Here is a 27,743-nt window from a genome sequence, read left to right on the forward strand (position 1 = left end):
ACACTGATATTTTGCCACAACATTTTTCTATTCAATTTTGGTATGGGAAGGAAAGGAATGCCAAAATGGAGTAAAAAAAGTGAAAATTAGGATTATATGTACTCTACAAAGAAATCCCTAAATAATGAAACTGGGCTCTTAGTGCAGTAGAGAATTGTGTAAGTTTCCTCATAGCTGAAGACAGCAAGAAACAAGATAAAAACACACCGGAAAAAGCAAAACCAGATAATGATACTCAGTGCATTATTCCCTTCTAAATAGGGCCAACAAATTGAAGCAGTACATCCAAATTTCATGAACAGCACTGGGAATTCAGTAGCCTTGCCTTACAAAAATGAGTACTTTGGCCTACTGGGATGTAGTGATACATGAAGAAATATGTGAAATTTTATTAGAAACAATGGGTCAGGGTACAAATAGAGTTGAGAGCTTTGGCAATTAACTCCAATGAAATTAGCAGTCTAGGGTCATGCTCAGAAAGGAAACAAAGTTCTACTGATTTAAAAAAACCTTTCTCAGGTAGCAGCTGGTATTGTGCCCTCTCATTTTCTTCATCTTTAATTTTACGAACTCAGGTTAGTATTAAGATGACAATGACAGTCCCTTGCAATTGGTCATTTCAATGGAATCTAGTTATTTTAAAATGAAAAATAAAACTTTTAGCATGGTATTTTAATGTTCCTAATCCTAAAAAGTTTCCAGTATTTGAACCTAAATATTTGTCTATCAATTAATGGGATTAAGTTTAATTGCTAAAAATTTCTCATTTTGCTCTAAAACATATTTATTTCTCATAGACAAATTCAATGAATAATAGTAACTGTGATATATACTTAAGAAATCAAAACACTCACATTTGCAATTAATAGTTTATTGATTTTACAAAGGAATCGTTGTACATGCTAACAAATTAATAAGGGGTCAAAAAATACATTTCAGTAATAAATATAAACGAAGTAACAAAATGAGACTGCCAAGATTTCCAATATAGTCAAATTAAGTTGCAAAGGTAGATGGCCAATATTTTCATCTTGAATTCTCTGACAAAACCAGGAACTGAGATAAAAATACAACAGTAATATTTAAATATATGATAACTCAAGGAATAAAAATCCTTTTCCCATCTTTATTGATGAATAATTGACAAATGACTGTATATATTTAAAATATATGTGAAAAAGTCCTTACTAAATCACTGTGATTTTACTCAATTTTTCAAACACAAAAAGCTACCACGAAGCTTTTCCCATTTCATTTGAATTTTTTTTTTTAAAGATTTTGTTAGAAAGAGAGAATGAGTGGTGGGGAGGGGCAGAAGGAGAGAGAGAAAGAGAGAGAAGCAGACTCCCTGCTGAGCAGGAAACCTGATGTGGGGCTTGACTCCAAGACCTGGAGATCATGACCTGAGCCTAAGGCTGAGGCTTAACCAACTGAGCCACCAAGGTGCCCCCATGTGAATATCGTTCTAACTAGTTTTGACCCAAACTACATGCTAATCAAAATCAGATCAGTCCCATTGAGAGAAAAGATTATAGAATGGCTTAATATAAGGTTAATAGAATTTTCTATATAGCCATTTACATCAGTTCGGAAGCTGTGCTAGAACCACCTTGGTAAGAAATTTACCTGGGCTGCTGGAGAAAAGCTACGGCACGATAGCCAATGTCCTTCCTGTAAATGGCTCCCTCAAATTTTATAGCAGCTAGTCCTTTCTTGGCTTCTTCAAGGGCCAAGATGAGATTTTCCTGAATTGCTGTTACCGTAAGGACTCTACCCCCGTTAGTCAGCACTTTGCCATCTTTCAGGGCCGTGCCTGCGTGGAACACCTCCAGTCCTAAAGCTTGAGCTTCAGGAAACCCTGTAAGAAAGCACATTTACATAATAACAATAGTCTGCACTTCTGAAGTGCTTTATAATTTCCATAAGTTTTTTTTTTAAAGTTTATTTTTTTTTTTAAGATTTTATTTATTTGAGAGGGAGAGAGCGAGCGAGTGAGCGAGCACAAGTGGGGCAGGAGCAGAGGCAGAGGCTGAAGGAGAAGCAGACTCCCTGATGAGCCAATGTGGGGCTCGATCCCAGGACCCTGAGATCGTGACCTGAGCCGAAGGCAGACGCTTAACTGACTGCCCAGGCGCCCCAAGTTTTTTTTAATAAGATTTTTATTTCATTTAAATGAATCTTCACAAGAATCCTATCAGGAAGGAATAAAGCAACAAGATAGCAAATAGACCGTCTCTCTTTAGAACAGTCTGTTCTGCTCTAGGGTGGTAATTGTATTATCATTAACCTGTGTTATAATCTCATGTAAGAACTACTGTTTCAATGGGGGAGAAAAAAAAAAAAAACCTAAGTCCAAAAAGTTTAAGACTTAAATGTAGAGTTGACTCTTAAACAATGCCGGGGTTAGGGGTGCCAACCCCCCTTCACAGTCCAAAATCCATGTGTAACTTTTGACTCCTCAAAAACTTAATTACTAAGAGCCTACTATTGAATAGAAGCCTTACCATAACATAAACAGTCAATTAATGTGTATTCTGTATGTTACATATTATACACTATATTCTTACAATAAACTAGAGAAAAAAAATGTTATTAACAAAGTCATAAGAAAGAAAAAATACATTTACAGTACTGTACTCTACAAAAATCCAGGTATAAACCCATGCAGTTCAAACCCATATTGTCCAAGGGTCACCTGTACAGTTATTCTCTCCTGACAGGACGTTAATAACTAAAACTTAAAAGGGGAGAAAAGAAAAAAAAATCCCTAAACATCAATGAATAAAACCTATACATGATCACATCTTTTACTTATGAGTAAAGGAATTTTTTCTTTATCATAGCCATACAAATTGCTTTCGCTTTCTCGCTTTCTTCTTTAAATAACCAATAGGATAACTGTAATGCAAAACATATTCTTAATCTTTTCCCTAATATAACAATTATAAAATCTTAAAACAATTTGATTTAAATTTGATTTTAAGCCCAATCTAAAATACCTAGCTTAATTTTCTTTTGAATTATTTTTAAGCTCTCATATATAATTTTACACTTAAGATATAATTAGACCATATTTTCTATATTCTCAAGTGACCAACACGGGCAGTTTATACAAAGATAATCTCTTAATTAAAAAAACACAAAACCCCACTCATATATTGTCTGTCTTTTTTGGTCACCACTTCTCTTTTAGCATCACAGTTGGTAATTTGTTAACACAGGTCTTCCCTATATGTTTTTCTAACACAGGGGCATTAGTCATAGGTACCCAACTACCTACTGGTATTGGGAATATCTAATATTGCTGTCTCAGAAATGACTATTACACTTGTCACCTCAATCTTAGGGAAATTTCACCACTATAAGTGATCTTGATTCTACCCCTTCTCTTTGTTCATTTTAAAAGGCAATCAGGAGCGCCTGGGTAGCTTAGTCGGTTGAGCATCCCACTCCTGATTTCAGCTAAGGTCACAGTATCAGGGTCCGTGAAATCAAGCCCTGCATCCGGCTCCATGCTCAGTGTGGAGTTTACTTGAGATTCTCTCCCTTTCTCTCCTCCTCCCCCTCCGCCCCCTCCCTGCTCGCCTTGCATGCGAGTGTGCGTGTGTGTGCGCACACACACACTCTCTCAAAAAAATAAATAAAATCTTAAAAAAATAAAAATAAAAGACAATCAGTTCCTAACTGCATAGGTGCCACGACTGGGCTTCACAGGGCAAAGGACTTATTGTCTGGGCAAGGCAGGAACTAGGGTGTTTGAACCAAACACACTGTTAGGGTCCTGAGGGAGACCAAACTATAGCCTGCTGGGGACCTTGGAGGTCTGCCTTTGGGCTTATGGCACTAGAACTTATTTGGCATTTTAAGACATTGTTTTATTTAATATCATTTAACAAGAACTGCCTCACTTCCTATAAAGAGAAACAGAAGAGAAGGCTATAGTTTACTGTTTTAATTCTGTCATCCAAGTGACTATGGGGTACGCTGCACACAGGAGGTGGGGGTAGGGTGTCTAGTTGTGATCATGCCTCTGAAATTTATCTGATGTAGTTTCTACTAATGGTACTTTGACTCTCATGAGTTCCCTTTATTTTATGGCTCTTGGAGGATGGAAGAGAAAGGTACACTGAGTGATACTCTGGAAACTTGGCTAGGCCCATACAGGTCTTCCTTGTGCAGGAAGGGAAATGGATGACAGTCCAAAATGTCATTTTGGACATTTGCACACTCTCATCCAACATGGTTAAAAAAACCCTGGAAGGTTTCTGATGGCCTTATGCCCCCTAAAAGGAGCAAAGCATAGCATGGGAGGAAGGCCTATTGTAACGCTGGTCACTTGTCACACTGTAATTCCCCCTTTTGTTCTCAGATCCTCACCTGTTATCTCCACACCCTTGGTGTAGTCTCCTGGATAGCCTTTACTTGCCATCACGACAGTTATGGCAGTGCGGTGTTCATGCCAAACAGGCAGAGATGTGCAGAGCAGGCCGTCCAAGGTAGACTGGATTACTTCATAAAGATCACTTTTAAGAAGTGGGAGGATCACCTGGAAAAACATAATCAACATGGCAACTGAGAGAAATTTTAGTTCTCCCTAGACAACGTATTCACTGAGACACCAGCAGAACTTGCATATATTCCTTAAAGGTAATTATTTCGAGGCTGATAAATCCCGAGATTAAAAAACACACATCTAGGGCGCCTGGGTGGCTCAGTCGTTAAGCGTCTGCCTTCAGCTCAGGTCATGGTCCCAGGGTCCTGGGATCGAGCCCCGCATCGGGCTCCCTGCTCCGCGGGAGGCCTGCTTCTCCCTCTCCCACTCCCCCTGCTTGTGTTCCCTCTCTCGCTGTGTCTCTCTCTGTCAAATAAATAAATAAAATCTTAAAAAAAAACAAAACAAAAAAACACACATCTACAAAGTATATTATCTTTAAGTATTACCCACTTGGCACTCTGGATCACCGAAACGGCAATTAAACTCCAGAACTTTTGGGCCATCCTTGGTCAGCATTATACCAGCATAGAGAACACCTTCATTGAAAAGGAAACAAAAACAAAACCAAACTATAATGAAAACACTGTACTGTGACTGAAAATTAGAATATAAGTTACTAATACTCGAGGTTCTGCACTAACTATGGCAAAAGTTACAAGAGTCGTCAATTAAAAGGTGGTGAAAAAAGAGAAACTGGGGAAGTTTTGTCAAGGTGTAAAGTCACTCTAAGAATAATGTCCACAATGACATCGATGTGCTCACCTGTGTATGGCATACCCTCCTGCTGCATGCCATCCACTGTCCTCTGAAGAATGGTATTTTTTATTTTCAGGAACAAATCCTTAGAAACCTGGGGAACATACACAAACATTTAAATGTAACTGGGTATTAAAAAAAAAAAAATCATGGGGTGCCTGGGTGGCTTAGTCGGTGAAGTGTCTGCCTTCGGCTCAGGTCATGATCCCAGGGTCCTGGGATCGAGCCCCGCCATCGGGCTCCCTGCTCCGTGGGAAGCCTGCTTCTCCCTCTCCCACTCCCCCTGCTTATGTTCCTTCTCTCGTTGTCTCTCTCTGTCAAATAAATAAATAAAATCCTTAAAAAAAAAATCTTGTAAGCAGTACTATATGGGACAATCAAAGGAGATAGTGAGAACGATTATTTTTTAAAGTGCTAGGCTGAGCACTTTAAATTCATAAGCTTTTAAAGCCCTCACATTGACTCTATCAAGTAAGTAGTCTTATTCTTATAAAATAGGAAAGACGACTTCTGAGGGAAAAAAATTATCATAAGCAGAAGTTAGATTATATATTTACTGATCAGCGTCCACTGCCATTTCAGGACTAAATGTTAAATCACCTTTTACTACTAAACCTATAGATTCTCAAACATGTACACACTTAAAACTCACTAAAAATAGTTTCCTAAAACATAATAATAAAAATGAAAAAAGTTCCTCTACCACTTTGAGGCCCTTTTGTATCCTTCTGGTATATCTATGCCTATTTCATAAGCTGATAAAGAATCTGAGAGTTTATAAATTTAATTGTAAAAATTAGACTTAAGAGATAATTTAAAAAAAATATATTTTATTTTTCAAAGATTTTATTTTTAAGTAATCTCTACACCCAAAGTGGGGCTTGAACTCAAAACCCCCTGACCAAGAGTCACATGCCCCACCGACTAAGCCAGCCAGGTGCCCCTAGAGATGGTTCTTAAACTAAAATCACTTTTACCAAATAGTAGTTTTAATACTTACAGCTTAAAGTAAATCCAGTTTTTAATCTCTTAATTAAGAAAAATGTGTACAAGGCACTATATTATCAGCATAAACAACCACTGACTATCATAAATGAAAAGAATGGGTGAGTTTCTGAAGTACTAGTTCTACTTATAAGACACCCGATGCAGATTTCTTATAAAAACTATCCAGAAATTGTTTGGAAACATACTTTATGTACCCGCCATGAAGTACAGAGACCATAAAAACAAATTATAGTCTGACTTGGTTCTCAATTCATCTCTGTCTCATACACACAGACACACACACACTTATTAAGCACTTATGTGTTGGACCTTGGATATCCAAAGATGAATAAAAAATAATTTTATACTGTAATTGGCTCTCATGGGTTAAATACAGCGTGTAGAGAGCAAGACCTAGAAGGATCTGTTCAATCCATACTTAATTCTTCAGACTTTAGAAAAGGTTTGTTTTAGAGTGAGGCTAGAAGAGATACTTTTCATTTAACAGGAAATCCAAATTGCTGATTAGTAATATCATGTACAGAAAACAGACAAAAAAGTATGGTCCAAGAGCTCTTTGAGAAGACTTAAACAATGACTACTGAACTTCAGCTGGGCCTGCGGGAAGTACCTGAGGTGCTGGACAATAGGCTCCCATTCCCCCTGTGTTGGGGCCATGATCTCCCTCCAGCAATCGCTTATGGTCTTGTGCTGGGGGCATGGGTGCCACGGTCCTTCCATCAGTGAAGCACAGACACTGTAGAGGAAAGAAAATAGTCCACTTATCTTAAATGACAAAAAAGTAAAAAAAAAAAAATTTAATGAGGGGAACCATATGTACCTTAACTCTTCTCAGGAAAAAAAAATTTTTTTTAAAGTGAGTTGAAACATAAATAAGCCTAAGCTATCTACATCAAGAATCAGAACATTCTAACTTCTGAAGGATCTGTAATTCTTGAGCCAATTAGGAAAAAAAGTCAGGCTACTCTCTAAGTGAAGTATTTCAACCTTACCCCCCTTAAATAATATGGGATAAAAATCCAAGTCCTCTACTGATACACAGGGCATGATTAAAAGATGATAAATTCCTTTTTTCACTTGCATCCAAAATACTAAACATATACAAATTCCTTTGTAAGTGCTGGGTTTATGCTTTCAGATGAAGCAACCAGAATAAATCAAGTCTTTCTGGGGCTCACTCCATTATCACTGGAGTATATAATACAGCTTCCCCTACTCTATAAAAGCCAAAAAGATGGATATACATACAGACACCTCTTCTCCTTCAAGAAGTTCTTCAATGACAATTGTTTCTCCAGCTGCTCCATAAGCTCTATCCTTGTTGTACATTAAAAAAAAAAAGAAAGCTTTTAATATTTACTCAATGGGCTGTTGTCATTTTTCACCATTTGTATTATGAACCAATTCACTAGTATTGTAATTTCCTCTTCCTTTTCTGAGAGCCTCAAAGGAACATATGAATGTTTCCTTTTTTTTTTCCTTAAAGTTTATTTATTTGTGGCGCCTGGCTGGCTCAGTTGGAAGAACATGTGACTCTTGATCTTGGGGTCAGGAGTTCGAGCCCCACATCGGGTGTAGAGATTACTTAAATAAACTTTAATTTTTTAAAAGTTTATTTATTTATTTAGTAATCTCTAGCCAGGTGCCCCATATGAATGTTTCCTACTTTGACAAGTGGCAATAATGCAGAGCCAGCACTGGTACAGATGAAATGAACAATATCATTAACACTTTTCTGGGGATCTGGCTTTCCAGTTTCCAATCATGTAATAGAAAAAGATATTTTCACCCTTACCACTTAATTCTTATGTCTGATTATAATTATGATATGCTTGCCTGCTACCTTTATACTAGAGAATGCCTTTGAAAATAGATTTCTGTAAGGGTGAAAAACCACCAAGATGGATGGTAAAAGAAAAGTATCTTAATTCATTGCTTCACTTCTCTTAGACCTGGGACACTAAGGACAAATACTTTTGTCTCCATGGACGGTTGAGAATTTGAATTTCCATAGTCTGAGGATTTTCTACCTTTCCGTAGCAGACAACAAAGCATGCTAGAACTTACTTCCAAAGAATAGCATGGTGGTTTAGCCATCAGTGTAGATCTGCAAAAACCCTTTTATAGAGATGGATTTTAATACATGGTATTATAAAAAAACAACTTACCTGTGTGTTTGCTAGACAGGTTCTCCTTATCTTGAGCAACATTTCATAAACTTAAGGAGTATCCAACACAGTGTGACTTTTCCAGAGGAACCACCTACCTGCATGATCTCCTGCACAGCCCTGCAGGCCTCTTCTGTGCTCTTGGCAACAATCACCCCTTTTCCAGCTGCAAGACCACTGGCCTTCACAACCAAAGCAGGGAAGTCTGCACTGTGAAGACAGAGTAATCTTCAACATCCAATAAATCCTTAAATTCAAAAGCTTAAAGTGCTCTGAGATGTAATGATGTGCTATAGCAACCACCAAAAAGCAGAAAAAAAATTACTTATACCAACACCATTTTGATATACTTCCCACCGGGACTTTTTTTCTATGTATTCCTTTATAGTTATGATCATATGGTACATACAATTTTGCTTTTCTCACTTATCATGAGATCATACAGGCAACATCTTTGGAAGAAAAAAGAAGTATGGAAGGATCCTTAAGAACAAAGCAGTGGATTATACTCATTCCAGTAGAAAATGTGACTGTATAAGACCATCATAAGCATGGATACACAAGTCATTTTTGGAAGTACACAGAAGAAACTGTCCTTGGTAATTTCTTCTGTCCCGTGGGACTGGAGATCTAGAAGGAGACTTACCCAAAGTAAGTAACAAAATTGTTACTTACCCAAGGCATCTGGCTACAAGGAAATAATAACATTCATTGTCTAAGAAACCCTGTAGGATGAAGAATGAATAAATAAAGAATGAAATTGACTCAACTAAAAGGAAAACATACCAGGTAAAAGGGAGAAGTTAACAAAAAAGGGCAAAGGCATGTGTCTACCATCATTCATTAATTGCTTCATATTTTTGATATAACAGAGAACAAGAATGTTTAGTCTTAAGATTTAGATCTACATGGCAATGGCAGAAGGCCAAGTGATGATTCTTCAACCCAGTTAATTATTTATGAAAGAATCAGTATCCTTTATGTTGTAAGATGCCACTGTGTTTGTTAGTTTGACCATAAGAGGAGTGCAAGATTGCTAAACCAAATACATCTTTTCCCCTAGAAACACTTCAGTATTAAAAATATTCTTCTTTCTGCAAGGCCACAAGATTGTACAACTATACATGCATAGAGTCCCATTTTATTTTGATGTTGGAAAAAGGCAACCTACACAGCATGAGTTTTCCCCCCATGATTATCTTACTATAAACCTGTGACACAAAAGTGACCTGTATATTTAAATATTCTAACAAAACAACTGCCCCTCACAGGCAGTCTTCTAGCTACCTCATTATAAAGCTGCAGGCTTCTTCAGGTTTGGTGAAAGCTCTCCACCGTGCAGTTGGGATTCCATGTCGGTCCATAAACTCTTTGGCAAATCTCTTGCTGGACTCTAACTGAGCTGCTTCTGCAGTGGGACCAAAGCATCGGACTCCTGCAGATGTCAGGTTCCCAACAATTCCTATTGATGGAAATGAGCAGCTTTAGGTGAACCAAGGTGTTTTTTGACTCTGAAGAATCAGGATTAGACTAAATCTACACTGACATAAGGCAGATGAGTAGTGGCAGAGAATAAGTTTTTCATGTTGTGTACTGGATATAAACAAAAACGTTACTAACATGTGATTCAAATCCAGCAAAAGTTATTTGTTAGAGTCAAAGACACCAAAACAGAGCAGAATATAAAAATTTAAAATATTTTCCACAGTTGCAAATGTGCTCTTTCATTCATCACATTATTGTGTCAGGGAAAAAATGTAGAATCCATAAATTTCAAGAAGGTGAAAGCTCTTTTTCCAATGTGGTATGAAAGTAGAAATCCTCATCTGCAAAATGAATTGGCTTAGAGGATCTCTAAGCTCCTGTTGGCATTTCATATACTGTAACAATAAATAGAAACGAACTTTACCAGCAGCCAGAGGTGCCTCTGGTCCAACAACTATGAATTCAATTTTCTCATCTTTGCAGAACTGAGCAAGGGCAGTGTGGTCATTGATTGAGATGGCTGTGAATAGAAAAAACATCCCACCTCACTTGATACAAACATTCTTTAAATTAACAGTCATGCTGAAAAATAAGTACTATACTTTGAAATGCTTATTAACTCTTAGTTTTCTTTTATGGGGTCAGATGATAGTTTTACCATGGGAAATTCAGAGCATACTACATTAGGCTAACCAACAAAGCTCAGTCCTTGATTACTATTGCTAGTTAGATGAAAATACCAGGAAGTTTCCCAAAGAGGTATTAAAGTATCTTGACTATGGTATTCATGTCACACTGATTGTAAACAAAAAATGTTCCACAGAATATACTAAGAAACTGCCTTTTAATGTCATTTACTCAAGATTTATTGAGAACCACTATGTGGTAGATACTGAGTTAAGATGTTAAGATAGAGTCCCTATGCTTAGGATGCTTATATGGGAATGTTTGGTAATAAATATGCAAGCACAAACAAAAAAACAACAACAAAACAAAAACAAACCAAGTGTGAACAAATTAGGCAAATCTCATGATATCAGGTGAACTGAGAGGCTATTTCTGGTTGAGCTGGAAGGGTCTTTGTGCAGAGATGGGTAAGCTAAGAACTGAATGACAATTTTATTTATTTTTAAAGATTTATTTCAGAGAGAGAGCGTGCGCGCTCGGAGCACGGGGGGTGGGGGGGTGGGAGTGGGGGGGCATGGAGGGCAGAGGGAGAGGGGAATTCAACTCCCCGCAGAGCCCAAAGCACAGCTAGATCTCATGACCCTGAGATCATGACCTGGGCGGAAACCAAGAGTTCGATGCTCAACCTACTCAGTCACCCAGGCGCCCCCTGAATGAAGTAACCTAGCTTACTTCAATCTATAAGCCAGGAAAATGTTCTCAATGGAATTCTAAATAACTAGCAGCAGGATCAACCATATACTGATGTGTTGGTTCTATAGGCACCCTCCTGCTTCACTGTACCTGGACCACCATTCTTAAGTTGTCCGAAGTCTTAAACTACTCTGTGACATTTGTGATGTGTTGGGGATAAGTGCAGAAAGAGTAGAGTTCTCAATCTATAGGAGCTGCCTGAGTAGGCTAAGGATGGAGTACCATGCACTCTGGGTTAGTACCTGCAAATACAACTGGGCTGAGCAGAGCCAACAACCTCTGTACAACAGAGAGTGGCAAGAGAAAAGAGGACACACCTAACCTGTTGCTGCAAGTGGTAGCAGTCTCATGGCAATCCTGGGAGATTTTCATGGGCTGGCCTGTATAACATCAACTACATCTAGATAGAATGTACCAATTCTTCAATAAATGCATATAATACCTCACCCACAGAGCTAAGATCCCAGGGAAGCAGATACTTTATTATTTATCTTTTTCTTTATTATTTTGGTCCTATGTATGCAATTATTTTCTTCCAATTTGTGGCTTGTTGGGTCTATGTTTTCTCCATAAAGTGCCATATAGGGTACCAGGCATGATGCACACGATGCAAAAACAAGACAGAAGTGTTCCTTGCCCTCATGTAGCTTACATTCTAGAGCTTGCTCTAGCAAGGAAATGAAGATAGGAAATACACAATAGAAAAGATACACAAATAATAAAAGTAAATACATATAATTGTTCATGATTGGAAACAAATGAAATGGGGTGGGCATGCTTTACGTAGAAACTTTAGGAAAGACCTCTTTGAGGAGATAACACATAAACTAAGACCTGAATGATGAGGAGCCAGTCATGCTAGGGGTGGAAACAAACAAATACCAAATTCAAGGCAGCTCTGTTTGGGAAACTGGCAGGACTGCATGGACAGAACATAGTGAAAAGAAAACAAAGGATATAAAATATTAGGCTGGAAAGTCAGGCAGAAGCCAGATTGCAAAGGGCTTTGAAAGGAATGTTAAGGAGTTTGAGTTTTACTAAGTACTACAGGAAGCCACTAAAGAATTTAATGTAGCGTAAGAACTGATCATTTTTTCACTTTTGCCAGTGAAAGAGATAAAGGTTGAGGTCTATTATGGACTCAGAATTGCCAAAACTTACATTTACTAGCACTGCTCAACTTTTCATTTCCAAAAATACACATCAAATTGCTTTAACCTCAGGCACTTGTGACCTTTTCAATGGGTGTATTTTGTAAGGTTTAAAGTAATTTAAGATAAAGAAATGCCACACTCTGAACAAGATACCTAAAATTTACAACATAAGGCAAGTATTCAAATTACCACATAAATTTTAAGGTTAAGAAAAACATTCAGATCTGAATAGCTATTGACCTTATAAAGAACAGATATAGTTGACAGTTTATCATTTACAATTATTAACAATTACTCTCCACTTTAAAAGAGGATTACCAGTATTTGAAATCTTTTCCAAGCAGGCAGTGCCTGCATTTCCTGGGGCAACCAACACATGTTTGACATGATTAGACTGTGCAAGTTTCCAGGCCAGTGTGTGCTCCCTTCCTCCACTGCCAATTACAAGTACTTGGGCTGCCATTGCTCTGTTTGCAAAGCAGGAATTCAAAAGGAAAATAAAAGCTGCAAAAAGAAAGCCACAGTTGTTATTTCAGAATGCACATACTTTAGAAATCACAATTTCTAAATATTTAAATATAAATATTCCAAAGATTCATTTGTGAAAAATTAGGACTCCTAATTTGAGACGACTATACTTCATAAGGATTAGGGAGGTATGCATGTATGTAATCTCTACACCCAACGTGGGTCCTGAACTCACGACCCTGAGATCAAGAGTCGCATCTCTACCAACTGAGCCAGCCAGGGGCCCCAAGGGAGGTATTTTAAAAATGAGGCAGACCCGCCTAGAGCTAGGTTAAGGAATGAGATGGTGACTTAACCTGATTTTGGGGGGGAAAAAAAATCTCCTATGAATAATCATCCTTCTTTAGGCTTCACTTTTCCACTTTTAAAAGATTTATAATCATCAAGCCTCAGTTAAACATGAATCCTAATATTGCAAATTTAGACCCCAAATTTAAAGTACCTGCTTTTAAGCCTTGTGATACTATAAATAATAGACTTTAACATTATAAGTTGAAAGAAATATTTAAGACTGGGACCTGTAAAAGGACCACATAGTAAATATTTTCACCTTTGAGAGTCATACAATCTCTATAAGTAACAAGTCAACTCTGCTGCTGTGTCATAAAAGCAGCAATAGACAATATAGAAATGGATTAACATGGCAATGTCCAGTAAAACCTTACATAAATAGGCAGTGGGCGGTAGGTCATAGTTTGCCTATGTTCTGCTCCAAGCGATAAGAAGCTACCAGAAGCTTACATAAAATAAGCATGAGTGTGTTTCAATAAAACTTTATGGACACTGTAATTTTAATATAATTTTCACATGTCATAAAAATATCATGCTTCCTTTTTTCCAACCATTTAACAATGCAAAAATTGTTATTTGGTGAAATGTACAAAAACAGGTGGGGGGGGCGGGGCATAGTTTGCTGACTCCTGATTTAAGAAGTCAGTGTAATATGTTAGGAAGTTGGTAGAGAAGGCAAAATCAAACTTGAACATGTCTCACTTTGGCTCTGGCATTTGATTCTTAGCAGGATGGATGCAACACTTAACTCAAGTGAGCAGTGTGACCTTGGCTAAGCTCTTACAATCTCTAATTCAATTTCTTTACATCTTAAAAGATGGAAATAGGAGAACTTGCCTTAAGAGGCTACCTAAGGGTTAACTGAAATGACATTTTTTGGAAATGACATTTATAAACAGCTAATATAATTTCTGACACTCAGCAGTAGTAAATGTTTTCATATTTTGTTACTTTTACATAAATTCATACATTAGGGACAGGAAGAAATACTAACAGGAATGAAAAGCCAAAGGAATACTTTGTCACACTAATTTACTAATCTCTAGAAGGCATTCCATCATGTAGAAGGCAAACTGAAATCAGTAACTTCTTGTGTGATGCTAGGATTATACTTAAATCTAAGATGATAATACAAAAAACAATTTTTGAGCATTTACTTTGTGCCAGATGCTATTCTAAATACTTTTCACGAATTACTTCACTTAATCTTAAGAATTTTGTGAGGCAGATACTATAACCACCTCATTTTACAGAGAAGAAACTGAGGTCCAATCAGGTTAAATAACTTGCTGTAGGTCACATATCTAACAGGAAGTAAAGCCTGGATTCCAATGTGTGCAACTGTGCTTCAGATACTCTTAACAAATGAGATTATGATCACTGAAAACTTGAAGAAAAAAAAATTTGCTAACCTATTGTCTCAGAGAGGCAAAGCTATTTTAATGGAAAAGACTTGCCACGTGTATTGAAATACCTGAAATAAGCAGAGTTTTTTTCTGAAATCTAGGGAAAAAATACACTTAATTTGAATAGGAGAGGCACTGAAGGGAAACTGTCCTAGTTACTACCGTGGATCACAGAAATAGCGTTAGCCCTCAGCCTGAAGGAATCCACACCAGGAGTGGTTAGGAGGCCTGGCCTCCAAAGTGCTTTGGTTTGGATTGGGACTGTCCCTTACTAGCTGGGATACCCTGAGGAACTTAACCTTCGTGGGCCTCAGTCATCTAAATGGGTAACTAAAAACGAGAATAAAAGCCACGTAAAGCCACTGCAAAGGACTTGGTGAATAATATACAGCAGAAACCAATCACAAAAGTGGACTAAGTAGGCTACAGACTGGGTGCATAAAGAGAAAATATGCAATTCAGGGTTAGGACCTTAAAAAGGCATAAAGATACAAAAAGGCCCGACATTTTATAAGGCAGGGAAAGTGGAAGATCCAATGTACACCTCAGTTAAAAGAGGTGAAAAGCACATGGCCAACCCCCACCCACGGCATTTAAAAACAAGACGAGAATTCCTACAGCCAAACCAGTTTCTACAGTTTCATCCAATTCCTGATATTAAATCCCCAAATCAAAGCATAAATGTACTTTACTTAAAACCGGAGAAGGGTTCTGCACCTGCACAGGGCGATTCCGCCGCTCGCACTTGGCACGCTCGTCGGCGCGCTCACAGCCCGCGCGCCCGTCGCGCGCCGGAAGTCGGCCCAGCGCAATCCGGCGCGCGCCTCTCCTCGCCCGCCCCGCCCCGGCCCGCCCCGCCCCGCCCCGCGGCCGGGTGCGCCACCCCATTGGTCAGCGCGCGGCCCGTGGTGTCCGCAGCGAGGTAATCAAGTGTGATTGCCTTTGGCTCTTGTGCGCGGCCTTCGCTTACTCCACAGTAAAGCTACTAGGACCTTGCGCGTTTATCACTGTAGTATTCGGAGCCACGTAACGTCTCTATTCCTCCTCAGGAGCCTTTAGAGCTCTGTGAAAGGGGAGGGCCAAAATGCTAAACCCACGATTAGCTAATTGTTGGTAACGAGTCAGAGCTGACCAGCTACTGCGGAAAGTCTCCGACCCGCTTAGTATCCCGACGAGACTAGAATGCGCAGACTTTGAACCGCACGCTGCCTAGGACCTCTGGCCTAGTGCTTAAAAAAAGGGTGGGGGGGAAGCGATTATGGGGTGCCATGGGGAAAAGATGGGGGTAAAAACGTGTTCTTATTCGCATCACTGTGGAGGCGGGCGCTGATTAATGCTTTTCCGGATGCATCTCCCTGCCAAAACACAACTTGGCGCCACCCAGAAACGGCGGAGGCCCCGTATCAAACTACGTAGCCCTTCTTGCTTCCTTTTGTCATGCTATGTAATCTTGAGCATTTAGTAACCCTCTTAAGGCTCCCCAAACACTGTTGGGAGACTAACAAGCTGACACAGTCGTCTCAGAAGAGACTTCTCCTGTAATGGCGCCTGCGTCAGTCACTAACATGGCGGACATAGTCGTGCGCGGCGCAAACGTCAGCACCTCTACCCCAGCCGCTCAGAAACAGCGGAGGAGAACTGGGCCGTGCTCACTGATTGGCCCAGCGGCGGAGCGTGCCGGTCTGGACGCTCCCACAGAAGCCAATCAGGACGCCGAAAGACGGAATTGGCCGCTGCGCCTCCTCCCGAGGCATGCTGGGAGCCTGGAGGACTAGCGAGGAGGAGTTGAGAGAACGGAGCGGACGCCATGGCGACCAACATCGAGCAGATTTTTAGGTCTTTCGTGGTCAGTAAATTCCGGGAAATTCAACAGGAGCTTTCCAGGTAAACGCTTCCCAGACTCTTCTGCTCCTAAGGGACCGATAGGGCCCCGTGTAGCTTTCCACAGCACCTTTCTACAGAGACGCTGTCGTTCCTCGCCTCAGGCCCCGCTACAGCCCCGCCTGGGCCTGGGATCCATTTTCCGGGCCCTCCCCCCTCCCCCCATCCGCTCCCTCCCTTTCCAGCGAGGAACTTCGCCTTTTCCGAGGTAGCCCCAGACTCTCTCTTCTAGAACCGAGTTAAGATGCTTACTCTTTTTTCCCGTCTGGTCATCTCTTCCTTTTTAGCTACTTGTAGGCCTGGTTGTGCACCAGAGACGGGCCTAGTTCCTTCCTCAGCTCCTCCTCCGCCGCCGCCGCGTTTCCCCTCCCCCCTCTCCGCCTCCGCGGATTTCGCCGGCCGGTGCCTATGACCGGAAAGGGTCTCTAACGGCCGTTTCTTGAGTAATCTTAAATCCGCTTTATTATTGCACGCTTCGGACCATTTGGGGGGTCGGGATCCTTTAATTAGATTATTTGGGCCCTGGTGTCCTGTGGCTTCCACCAGGCAGCATTCTAATGGATTAGAAATTGAAGTTAAAGCTGCTAACAAATTAATGTTAAGGTACTTTGACGAGATGTTTGAGGTGAGGATGGAAGGGAACTTGGAATTACTAGTAATCTTTCAATTTGGCAAGTAGATAGTAGGCTTTGTGTTTAGGTCTTTTTTTCTTTTTTTTTTGCTACTCCCGCCCCAATTGACATGTATGACCAACACGCTACTTTTGCCGTTGCTCTTAGACTTTACGTAGTTTACCCTTGGTTCCACAAAATTTGAACAGGAAGAGATTTCCAAAGAGCTGTTTACCGAGAAAGGAAAATGGTGTTGGTCTCGTTGTTTCGTGGTTGTCTTTGAGTATTTTTGCTTTATGTAACGTAAATATTTTTTCCGGGTTCAAATGTTTTTGCTAGTTATATTTTAAAAGTTGAGAGTAAGAGCAATACGTGAATTCGAAAGCGCAATTGTAAATTAAGCGCTGAAATTAACATAGCGTTATTGGGGCAATGGAATGTAGTATCGCCAAAATTACTACTTTTGCAGGATATATTGTTTAAGTAGGAAATATATCCGCTCACTCATTTCAAGGCTGTTTAAAATTTTGTTCTATGTTAGTGATTTTAGATGATGAGAAAAGTCCAGAGGTAAAGGAATATGATTTTTCTGCAACCTTTGATAGTTTCAAGCGAGGATTGTGTTTATTGTAATGTCTTTTATACCTTTAAAAATCAGTTTCTGTATTTGAAAAACAAGTGTTTTATTGTAAAAATTTTAGAAAAAATGAGAAAGTTGAAAAGCCACCACATAATGTTTTTTATGTTCTTTCATTTTTTTCCTTGTGTGTATAGATGCACAAAAATATTTTGTGAAGTGTGATCTTGTGTTGTTTTTTCACCTGATCATGAACAAGCTTACCTTTTTCACATTCTCGGTTGTCTTTTAGGACTTTTTTTAATGCCTTCATAGACTTCTGTTGTAGGAATGTATTGTTGGATATTTAGGTGGTTTGAAATTTTCATCCCTTTTCAGTAACTGAGATAAATATCTGATAGCTGTAAGATGATTATTTTAACAGATTTTAAAGTTGTGCTTCTCTGAGTTTTAAAATGCCCTAATAATGTGATCATGTATGTGTAAGTGCTTAGGAAGAGTGTAAAAGAGATCCAGAAACAAAAGTCTAAAAAGAGTATTAGATAAACTTATTAGAAGAATATTTAGTTTGTCAACTAATATGTAATACATTAGTGGTCTAAAAACAAAATTTTGGCTTATTTGTCATTTCAGTGAGCTTTATTTGCCATATTTCCCCATCTGTTTTTATATATATCAGTTTGGGTAAGGACGCTGATGTTTAAGTAGTTAAGATACCTATTACATATATGTGGTGGTTAAGAGTAGGAGCTCTGGTTTTGAATACCAGCTTCACCTAATAATAGTTATGTGAACTTTAGTTAGGTTTTTTCTGTGTGTCATTTTCCTCATTTGTAAAATCAGAATGATACTGCTAATCCCAGAGTTGTGTTAGGATTAATTGAGTTAAGAAATGTAAACCCAATGATTCTTATTAGTAGTAAATGTTAATGTTACGTGACTCGTGTTAGAAAATCAAGTGTTCCCAAATAACAACTACTGAAAATTTTTTTTTGATTTTTGACCATTGAGACTTTTATCAGGTAGTGGATCATAATTGATTTGTTTTGTTAGCTAATTTTAATTAAATTGAATGTGTTGAAATTATTTTTCAAAACAATTTTATTTACTTACACAAAAATAGTAAAAATTACTAGGTAAATGACATGCCTCTCACGTCAAGATTTCTGGTCCTGTTAATTGAAAACGCATTAAACCATCTATGTTAATTTACTGTTATTATAAATGTCATTTGTTTTCCATGAGTTTTTTTGAACAGAAAATATCAGGATTCTTGATCAGTGGGTAAAAATTGTATAAATGTATTTTTCTTTTTAAACTTTATGGTATTTCAGTAACTTTGATCAGTCTAAACCTGATCAGAGGCTACAATTTACCCTTTTTACTCAATGTGTCAGTGGTAACCGTTCCTTGATACTGTTGATGTTGATTGTGATCCATGCACAGGTGTGGTTTTATTGTGGTTGTAGTTTCTATCATAATGTTAGAATGGTATATTATACCATGTATGTTAGGTAGTATATCTTTCTTTGGATTTGTGATTGTGATCTTTATAGTTTTTCTTCCCTGAGATAAATATACAAGTAACTCACATCTAAATCAGTATAAATTTCTGGGAATATTTTATTATTTTTTTAAAAAGCTTAGCTGTTTTAAAGACTTTTTTTCTTAGCTTTCATAGTTCTGAAAATTAAGTGATTGTGTAAAAGTGAAAATGTACCAACTTTAAGTAGATAGGGTGAAGGAAGCACTGTTGAGTATCATCTGAAAGAAATACAAAATGTTGAAATGTGTGAACAATGTAAGATTATTCTAATCAGTTGAGTTATAAATATTATATGGTGTGGTAAAAGTATTAATGAATTTTGATAACTTTTCTTGTCAAGTGGAAGAAGTGAAGGCCAGCTCAATGGTGAAACAAATACACCTAATGAAGGAAACCAGGCAGGTGATGCAGCTGCCTCTGCCAGGAGCCTCCCAAATGAAGAAATAGTTCAGAAGATAGAGGAAGTACTTTCTGGGGTCTTAGATACAGAACTACGATATAAGCCAGGTAAGCTGGAGATAATCAGCGGTCTCAAAAACTTTAAGATTTTTAAATAGTTAACAGTATTATTTTTTTACTACAGGGTATTTAAAAATTTTGTTAGTTCTAAAACTCAGTAAGTTTGAGTTTATTTATTGAAGACTTTGTTTAAAGTCTTCTCTGAAAATACCGTTGTACGTGAAACATGAGCATTGATACTTGATTGCTTTGTTGGTGGATTATAACTTTATTTTATTCAGTTTTGTAGTGACTCTCTACCAGGATTTTGAATGTGGGTTTTCATGGAACAATTGTGTAAATGTCTGTTTTGGAAGATACAGGAGCCTGGACCAAATTTGTAATGATTTTTTTTTTTAAGATTTTATTTATTTGAGAGAGAGAGAGAGAAACAGCATGAGAGGGGAGAAGGTCAGAGAGAGAAGCAGGCTCCCCGCTGAGCCGGGAGCCCGATGTGGGACTCGGTCCCAGGACTCCGGGACCATGACCTAAGCCGAAGGCAGTCGCTTAACCAACTGAGCCACCCAGGCGCCCCACCAAATTTGTAATGATTTTAAAACCCTGGGAGATTTTATTTTAAAGCCCAAGCTCAGAGATTGCCTTGTTTTTGCATCTATTCCTCTTAAAAGTGCAGTGAATGGAGAGAAATCATTGCTTTGATATTTAGTGTTTGGGGAATTAATTAAATAATTGAAGCTTAGAAATGAAAGATTTATGATCAACCACAAAAATAACTATCTTCAGTTTTGGAAATGGGGTGGTATGGTTTTTTATTTTTTATTTGTATTATTTTTAATCTAGGATATGGTAAAAAAAAAAAACATAGATTTCAGCTATATTTGGATGCATGGCTGTAGCAGCTTTTTCTTGAATTATAACTTAGCTAACTAGCATTAGGTGCATAATAAATAAGAGGTAGAAAATAGTTTTGCTTTGGAGTGGATCTTGTCATGTATTAATTCATTTTTCCCATGATCTTAGTGGCCTGGATATCTGATCAGCTTTTCTGGGATCACTAAAATTTATCTATTTTGATAATGGCATTACAGTAAATTAGCCTAGTTATAAAGTCGAAAGCTATTTTTTCTTTCAGATATGCAGTGTTCTTAAGTTAAATGTAAAGGGGTATAAGAATTTTTTTCCTGAAGTGACGTGTTTTTTAAGTGGAAACATTAAGATTATTTTAGTAATTTTAGAAGAGTGTTGAAGGAAAAGGTTTTTTTATTAGAATGTGACATGGGTGTGATGAGATAAAATTCAAGTTTCGTGTTGCTGCTTTACGTTAGTTGTTCGGCCCTTTGTGTACTATATAAAAGCAATCACTAGCGTTTGCTGAGGGCTTACTATGTGCCAGGCATTGTTCAGTGTACTTTGTGTGTTTTTAACTCACTTTGTCCTCTAACTCTAGGAGACACAGTGTCAGTAATTTCGCCAAGTCCATTCACCTAGTGAGTGGTAATTGATTCAGGATCCAGAAGCAGACCCGTCTGTTCCAGAGCCAGTGTTGTTTCCTGTATAAATAGGGTTTATTAAATAGTCATAAAGTGATTTAATGTGTATATTTTTATAGGAATTTTAACAATTGGTAATGGGAAATTTTCCTCTGTAAGTGTAGTTTGAAAGTAGTTTGCTGTAATTTGAGAGCTGGAGAAAATAGTTGTAAATAAGTTTAGTAAACTAAATACGTTTTAATGTGACTTTCAAGTTTCCGTGATAAACTGAGAATTTGTTTTTAACCCAGACTTTAGTTGTAGAAAGAAATATTGGAAAAGTTTCAATCTTTAGATAATTGGTTTGTAGAGAACATAGTTTATTTGGTAACTTTATTTAACTTAACAAGAAGCATTACACTATGGTGTCTTAACATGAAATGTAAATTTTATGTGATTTATTATCTAAGTTTACTTTGGGGAATGCTTGACAAAATTAGTTTTCTTTAATTTCAGACCTGAAGGAGGCCTCCAGAAAAAGTAGATGTGTGTCTGTACAAACAGATCCTACTGATGAAATTCCCACCAAAAAGTCAAAGAAGCATAAAAAGCACAAAAATAAAAAGAAGAAAAAGAAGAAAGAAAAGGAAAAAAAGTATAAAAGACAGCCAGAAGAATCTGAATCAAAGGCGAAATCACATCATGATGGGAACATAGATTTAGAATCGGATTCCTTTTTGAAGTTTGATTCTGAACCTTCAACGATGGCACTGGAGCATCCTGTAAGAGCGTTTGGCCTTTCTGAGACCAGTGAATCTCCTGAGGTTATGTTAGAACCTCCTGTGGTATCAATGGAGATATCAGAGCCACACACTTTAGAAACTCTGAAGCCAGCTACAAAAACTGCAGAACTGTCCGTTGCATCAACATCAGTAATTTCAGTGCAGTCAGAGCAGTCTGTGGCAGTCATGCTGGAACCATCCATGACAAAGATTCTGGATTCCTTTACAACGGCACCAGTGCCTACTACATCAGTAGTGCTAAAGTCACCTGAGCCAGTTGTAACAATGTCAACAGAGTATCAGATGAAGCCTGTGCTGAAATCTTTGGAGACCACACCTCCAGAGCAATCAAAGATCATGTTAGAACCTCCAGTAGCAAAAGGGCTAGAGCCATCAGAAACCCTTGTGGTATCATCCGAGATACCTACTGAGGTACACCCTGAGCCAAGCACATCAACAACAATGGATTTTCCAGAGTCATCTGCAACTGAAGGGCTCAGATTGCCAGAGCAGCCTGTAGAAGTACCATCGGAGATTGCAGATTCATCCATGACAAGACCACAGGAGTTGCTGGAGCTGCCCAAGACCACAGCGTTGGAGCTGCCGGAGTCGTCGGTGGCCTCAGTGATGGAGTTGCCGGGGCCACCTGCGACCTCCAAGCCGGAGTTGCAGGGGCCCCCTGTGACTCCAGTGCTGGAGTTACCTGGGCCCTCTGCTACCCCATTGCCAGAGTTGCCAGGCCCCCTTTCTACCCCAGTGCCTGAGTTGCTAGGGCCCCCTGCAACGGCAGTGCCTGAGTTGCCGGGGCCCTCTGCGACATCAGTGCCACAGTTGTCGCAGGAATTGCCAGGGCTTCCAGCACCATCCGTGGGGTTGGAGCCACCACAGGAGGTACCAGAGCCACCTGTGATGGCACAGGAGTTGCCAGGGCTGCCTGCGGTGACAGCAGCGGTAGAGTTGCCAGGGCAGCCTGCGGTAACAGTAGCAATGGAGTTGACCGAACAACCTGTGACGACGTCAGAGTTGGAGCAGCCTATGGGGATGACAACGGTGGAACATCCTGGGCAGCCTGAGGTGACAACGGCAACCGGGTTGCTGGGGCAGCCTGAGGCAGCGATGGTGCTGGAGTTGCCAGGACAGCCAGTGGCAACGACAGCGCTGGAGTTGCCGGGGCAGCCTTCGGTGACTGGGGTGCCAGAGTTGCCAGGGCTGCCTTCGGCAACTAGGGCACTGGAGTTGTCAGGGCAGCCTGTGGCAACTGGGGCACTGGAGTTGCCTGGGCAGCTCATGGCAACTGGGGCACTGGAGTTCTCGGGGCAGTCTGGGGCAGCTGGAGCACTGGAGCTTTTGGGGCAGCCTCTGGCAACAGGGGTGCTGGAGTTGCCAGGGCAGCCTGGGGCACCAGAGTTGCCTGGGCAGCCTGTGGCAACTGTGGCGCTGGAGATCTCTGTTCAGTCTGTGGTGACAACGGAGCTGTCAACGATGACCGTGTCGCAGTCCCTGGAGGTGCCCTCGACGACAGCGCTGGAATCCTATAATACGGTAGCACAGGAGCTGCCTACTACATTAGTGGGGGAGACTTCTGTAACAGTAGGAGTGGATCCCTTGATGGCCCAGGAATCCCATATGTTAGCTTCTAACACCATGGAGACCCATATGTTAGCATCCAACACCATGGACTCCCAAATGCTAGCGTCCAACACCATGGATTCCCAGATGCTAGCGTCCAACACCATGGATTCCCAGATGTTAGCCTCTAGCACCATGGACTCCCAGATGTTAGCAACCAGCTCCATGGACTCCCAGATGTTAGCAACCAGCTCCATGGACTCCCAGATGTTAGCAACCAGCTCCATGGACTCTCAGATGTTAGCAACCAGCTCCATGGACTCCCAGATGTTAGCAACCAGTTCCATGGACTCTCAGATGTTAGCAACCAGTTCCATGGACTCCCAGATGTTAGCAACCAGCTCCATGGACTCCCAGATGTTAGCAACCAGCACCATGGATTCCCAGATGTTAGCAACCAGCACCATGGATTCCCAGATGTTAGCTACTAGCTCTATGGATTCTCAGATGTTAGCATCAGGCACTATGGACTCTCAGATGTTAGCCTCCGGCACCATGGATGCTCAGATGTTGGCATCTGGTACCATGGATGCCCAGATGTTAGCATCTAGTACCCAAGATTCTGCTATGTTGGGTTCAAAATCTCCTGATCCCTACAGGTTAGCTCAGGATCCTTACAGGTTAGCTCAGGATCCCTATAGGTTAGGTCATGACCCTTATAGGTTAGGTCATGATGCCTACAGGTTAGGGCAAGACCCCTATAGATTAGGCCATGATCCCTACAGACTAACTCCTGATCCCTATAGGATGTCACCTAGACCCTATAGGATAGCACCCAGGTCTTACAGAATAGCCCCCAGGCCATATAGGTTAGCACCAAGACCCCTGATGTTAGCATCTAGACGTTCTATGATGATGTCCTATGCTGCAGAACGTTCCATGATGTCATCTTACGAACGCTCTATGATGTCCTATGAGCGGTCTATGATGTCCCCTATGGCTGAGCGCTCTATGATGTCAGCCTATGAGCGCTCTATGATGTCAGCCTATGAGCGCTCTATGATGTCCCCTATGGCTGAGCGCTCTATGATGTCAGCTTATGAACGCTCTATGATGTCAGCTTACGAGCGCTCCATGATGTCCCCAATGGCTGACCGATCTATGATGTCCATGGGTGCCGACCGGTCTATGATGTCGTCCTACTCTGCTGCTGACCGGTCTATGATGTCATCGTACTCTGCAGCTGACCGATCTATGATGTCATCTTACACTGCTGATCGTTCAATGATGTCTATGGCAGCTGATTCTTACACCGATTCTTATACTGATACATATACGGAGGCATATATGGTGCCACCTTTGCCTCCTGAAGAGCCTCCAACAATGCCACCATTGCCACCTGAGGAGCCGCCAATGACACCACCATTGCCTCCTGAGGAACCACCAGAGGGTCCGGCATTACCTACTGAGCAGTCAGCATTAACAGCTGAAAACACTTGGCCTACTGAGGTGCCAGCATTACCTCCTGAAGAGTCTGTGTCGCTCTCTGAACCTTCTGTGAGTCAAAATGAGATTTCAGAGCCTTCGGCATTGCCTGCTAATTATTCGGTGTCAGCATCAGATCCTTCGGTGTTAGCATCAGAGGCTGCTGTGACTGTTCCAGAACCACCATTAGAGCCAGAGTCTTCAGTTACAACAACACCTGTAGAGTCTGCTGTAGTAGCAGAAGAACATCAAGTTGTTCCAGAGAGAGCAGTGACTTACATGGTATCTGAAACTCCCATAATGTCAGCTGAACCAACTGTATTAACATCAGAGTCTTCAGTTACGCCTGAGACGGCAGAGACCTTTGATTCCATGAAAGCTTCAGGACATGTTGCCCCAGAGGTGTCTCTGTCTCTCTTAGAGCCAGCTGCAACTAATCCAGAGCCATCACAGAGCACTCTAGAGCTGCCAGCCATGGCTGTTTCAGAGCTTCCAGCTGTGGCTGTCCCAGAGCCACCAACTGGGACTGTTCCAGAGCCCCCAGCTGTGGCAGTCCTGGAGACCCCAGCCGTGGCTATCGCAGACCCAACAGCTGTGGCTGTTCCAGACCCACCTGCTGAGGCTGTCCCTGAGACCCTGGCCTTGGCCGAGTCAGAGCATGTTACCACTCCTGTGCCAGTTGTTTCTACCCTGGAGCCCGCTGTGCCTGGCCTGGAACCAGCAGTGTCGGTCCCTCAGCCTAATGCAGTTGTTTCAGAACCATCTGTTTCTGTCCAAGAATCCACTGTGATAATTTCAGAGCCTGCTGTTACTGTCTCAGAGCAGACCCAAGTAATACCAACTAAGATGGTTTTAGAGTCTACACCAATGATACTGGAGTCTAGTGTTATAAAAGGAGTGAATTTACTCTCTGGTGATCAAAATCTTGCTCCAGAGTTTGGCATACAGGAGATTCCCATGAATTCAGATGAAGAGCCACATGCTGAAGGACACCTGAAGAACGACCCTTACGAAAGTGAACATGGTACAAATATAGACCTTAATATAAATAATCATTTAGTTGCTAAAGAGGTGGAGCATAATACATTAGTGTCTGCTGCCAGCACTGGTGCTGTTGGTGAAATTGGTGAAGGGAATATTTTGTCCATCAGTGAGACTAAACAATGCCCAGTATTGGATACCTGTTCTAGTGTTAGTGAAGCTGATGGAGGAACTCTGTCTTCTGCTGGTCCCCCTGCTCTTGAACCTGATGCAATGGGAACTAGTAAGGGTATTGAATTTGCCACAGTATCTGCTCTTGGTTCAGTTAGTAATTATGACGTTGAAGTATCATTAACTACTCAAGATACTGAACATGACATGATAATTTCCACTAGCCCTAGTGGTGGTAGTGAAGCTGACATAGAGGGACCTTTGCCTGCTAAAGACATTCATCTTGATTTACCATCTAATAACTTTATTAGTAAGGATGCAGAAGGACCATTATCTATAAAAGACTGTGACCAGACATTAGCAGTTGCTCTCAGTCCTAAAGAAAGTAGTGGAGAAGATAAAGAAATACCTCTCCCTACTAAAGAGATACTATCTGATTCGGGATTTTCTGCCAATATTGATGATATTAATGAAGCAGATTTAGTGAGACCGTTACTTCCTAAGGACATGGAACGCCTTACAAGCCTTAGAGCTGGTATTGAAGGACCTTTACTTGCAAGTGAGGTTGAACGTGACAAATCTGCTGCCAGTCCAGTTGTAATCAGTATACCAGAAAGAGCTTCAGAGTCGTCTTCAGAGGAAAAAGATGATTATGAAATTTTTGTAAAAGTTAAGGATACACATGAGAAAAGCAAGAAAAACAAAAACCGAGACAAAGGTGAGAAAGAGAAGAAAAGAGACTCTTCGTTAAGATCTCGAAGTAAGCGTTCCAAGTCTTCTGAACACAAATCACGCAAGCGTACCAGTGAATCTCGTTCTAGGGCAAGGAAGAGATCATCTAAGTCCAAGTCTCATCGCTCTCAAACACGTTCAAGGTCCCGTTCGAGGCGCAGGAGGAGGAGCAGCAGGTCAAGGTCAAAGTCCAGAGGAAGGCGATCTGTATCAAAAGAGAAGCGTAAAAGATCTCCAAAGCACAGGTCGAAGTCCAGGGAAAGAAAAAGAAAAAGATCAAGTTCCAGGGATAACCGGAAAACAGTTAGAGCTCGCAGTCGCACCCCAAGTCGTCGGAGTCGGAGTCACACTCCAAGTCGTCGAAGAAGATCTAGATCTGTGGGGAGGAGGAGCTTTAGTATTTCCCCAAGCCGCCGCAGCCGCACCCCAAGCCGCCGCAGCCGCACCCCAAGCCGTCGCAGCCGTACCCCAAGCCGCCGCAGCCGCACCCCAAGCCGCCGCAGCCGCACCCCTAGCCGCCGGAGCCGCACCCCTAGCCGCCGGAGAAGATCAAGGTCTGTGGTAAGGAGACGAAGCTTTAGTATCTCACCAGTAAGATTAAGGAGATCACGAACACCCTTGAGAAGAAGGTTTAGCAGATCTCCCATCCGTCGTAAACGATCCAGGTCTTCTGAAAGAGGCAGATCACCTAAACGTCTGACAGATTTAAGTAAGTCTTTTTAAAATTTAATGGCATTGTAATAGAGAATGACTTAAGTAATTTTTTTCTGATCTTTAAGTCAAGTGGAATCCTTTGGGTTATTGGTTTA

At 40.6% G+C, this 27,743-nt stretch overlaps 2 protein-coding genes across 8 annotated transcripts in view; one reads left to right on the top strand and one right to left on the bottom strand.

The window, feature by feature from the left end:
- The window catches only part of GART (phosphoribosylglycinamide formyltransferase, phosphoribosylglycinamide synthetase, phosphoribosylaminoimidazole synthetase), a 31,069-nt gene extending 14,174 nt beyond the window's left edge, over window positions 1-16,895 (bottom strand). Inside the window, exons 1-11 of one of the 3 annotated variants that reach the window (XM_032396969.1) lie at window positions 16,805-16,895; window positions 12,765-12,950; window positions 10,337-10,432; window positions 9,715-9,889; window positions 8,526-8,637; window positions 7,508-7,576; window positions 6,870-6,995; window positions 5,258-5,345; window positions 4,946-5,031; window positions 4,378-4,546; window positions 1,627-1,858 (exon numbers count right to left, since the gene is read on the bottom strand). In XM_032396969.1, coding sequence (XP_032252860.1) covers window positions 1,627-1,858; window positions 4,378-4,546; window positions 4,946-5,031; window positions 5,258-5,345; window positions 6,870-6,995; window positions 7,508-7,576; window positions 8,526-8,637; window positions 9,715-9,889; window positions 10,337-10,432; window positions 12,765-12,909 — 1,298 coding nt within the window. In that variant the 5' untranslated portion in view covers window positions 12,910-12,950; window positions 16,805-16,895. Of the gene's footprint in view, window positions 1-1,626; window positions 1,859-4,377; window positions 4,547-4,945; window positions 5,032-5,257; window positions 5,346-6,869; window positions 6,996-7,507; window positions 7,577-8,525; window positions 8,638-9,714; window positions 9,890-10,336; window positions 10,433-12,764; window positions 12,951-15,363; window positions 15,471-16,804 lie in introns of those variants that run through there. The other 2 variants (XM_032396968.1, XM_032396970.1) reach the window with 2 other exon arrangements.
- SON (SON DNA and RNA binding protein) overlaps window positions 16,372-27,743 on the top strand; it is a 32,354-nt gene continuing 20,982 nt past the window's right edge. For all 5 annotated transcript variants that reach the window (XR_004298461.1, XM_032396964.1, XM_032396965.1 and 2 more), the window contains exons 1-3: window positions 16,372-16,555; window positions 19,627-19,793; window positions 21,731-27,643. Coding sequence is in view for 4 of the 5 variants with exons in the window: in XM_032396964.1 (XP_032252855.1) it covers window positions 16,479-16,555; window positions 19,627-19,793; window positions 21,731-27,643 (6,157 nt within the window). In the remaining variant the exon portion in view is untranslated. The remainder of the gene's footprint in view (window positions 16,556-19,626; window positions 19,794-21,730; window positions 27,644-27,743) is intronic.

The sequence above is a fragment of the Phoca vitulina genome, unplaced genomic scaffold (genome assembly GCF_004348235.1).
Source record: "Phoca vitulina isolate PV1807 unplaced genomic scaffold, GSC_HSeal_1.0 scaffold95, whole genome shotgun sequence".
Classification (NCBI taxonomy): domain Eukaryota; kingdom Metazoa; phylum Chordata; class Mammalia; order Carnivora; family Phocidae; genus Phoca; species Phoca vitulina.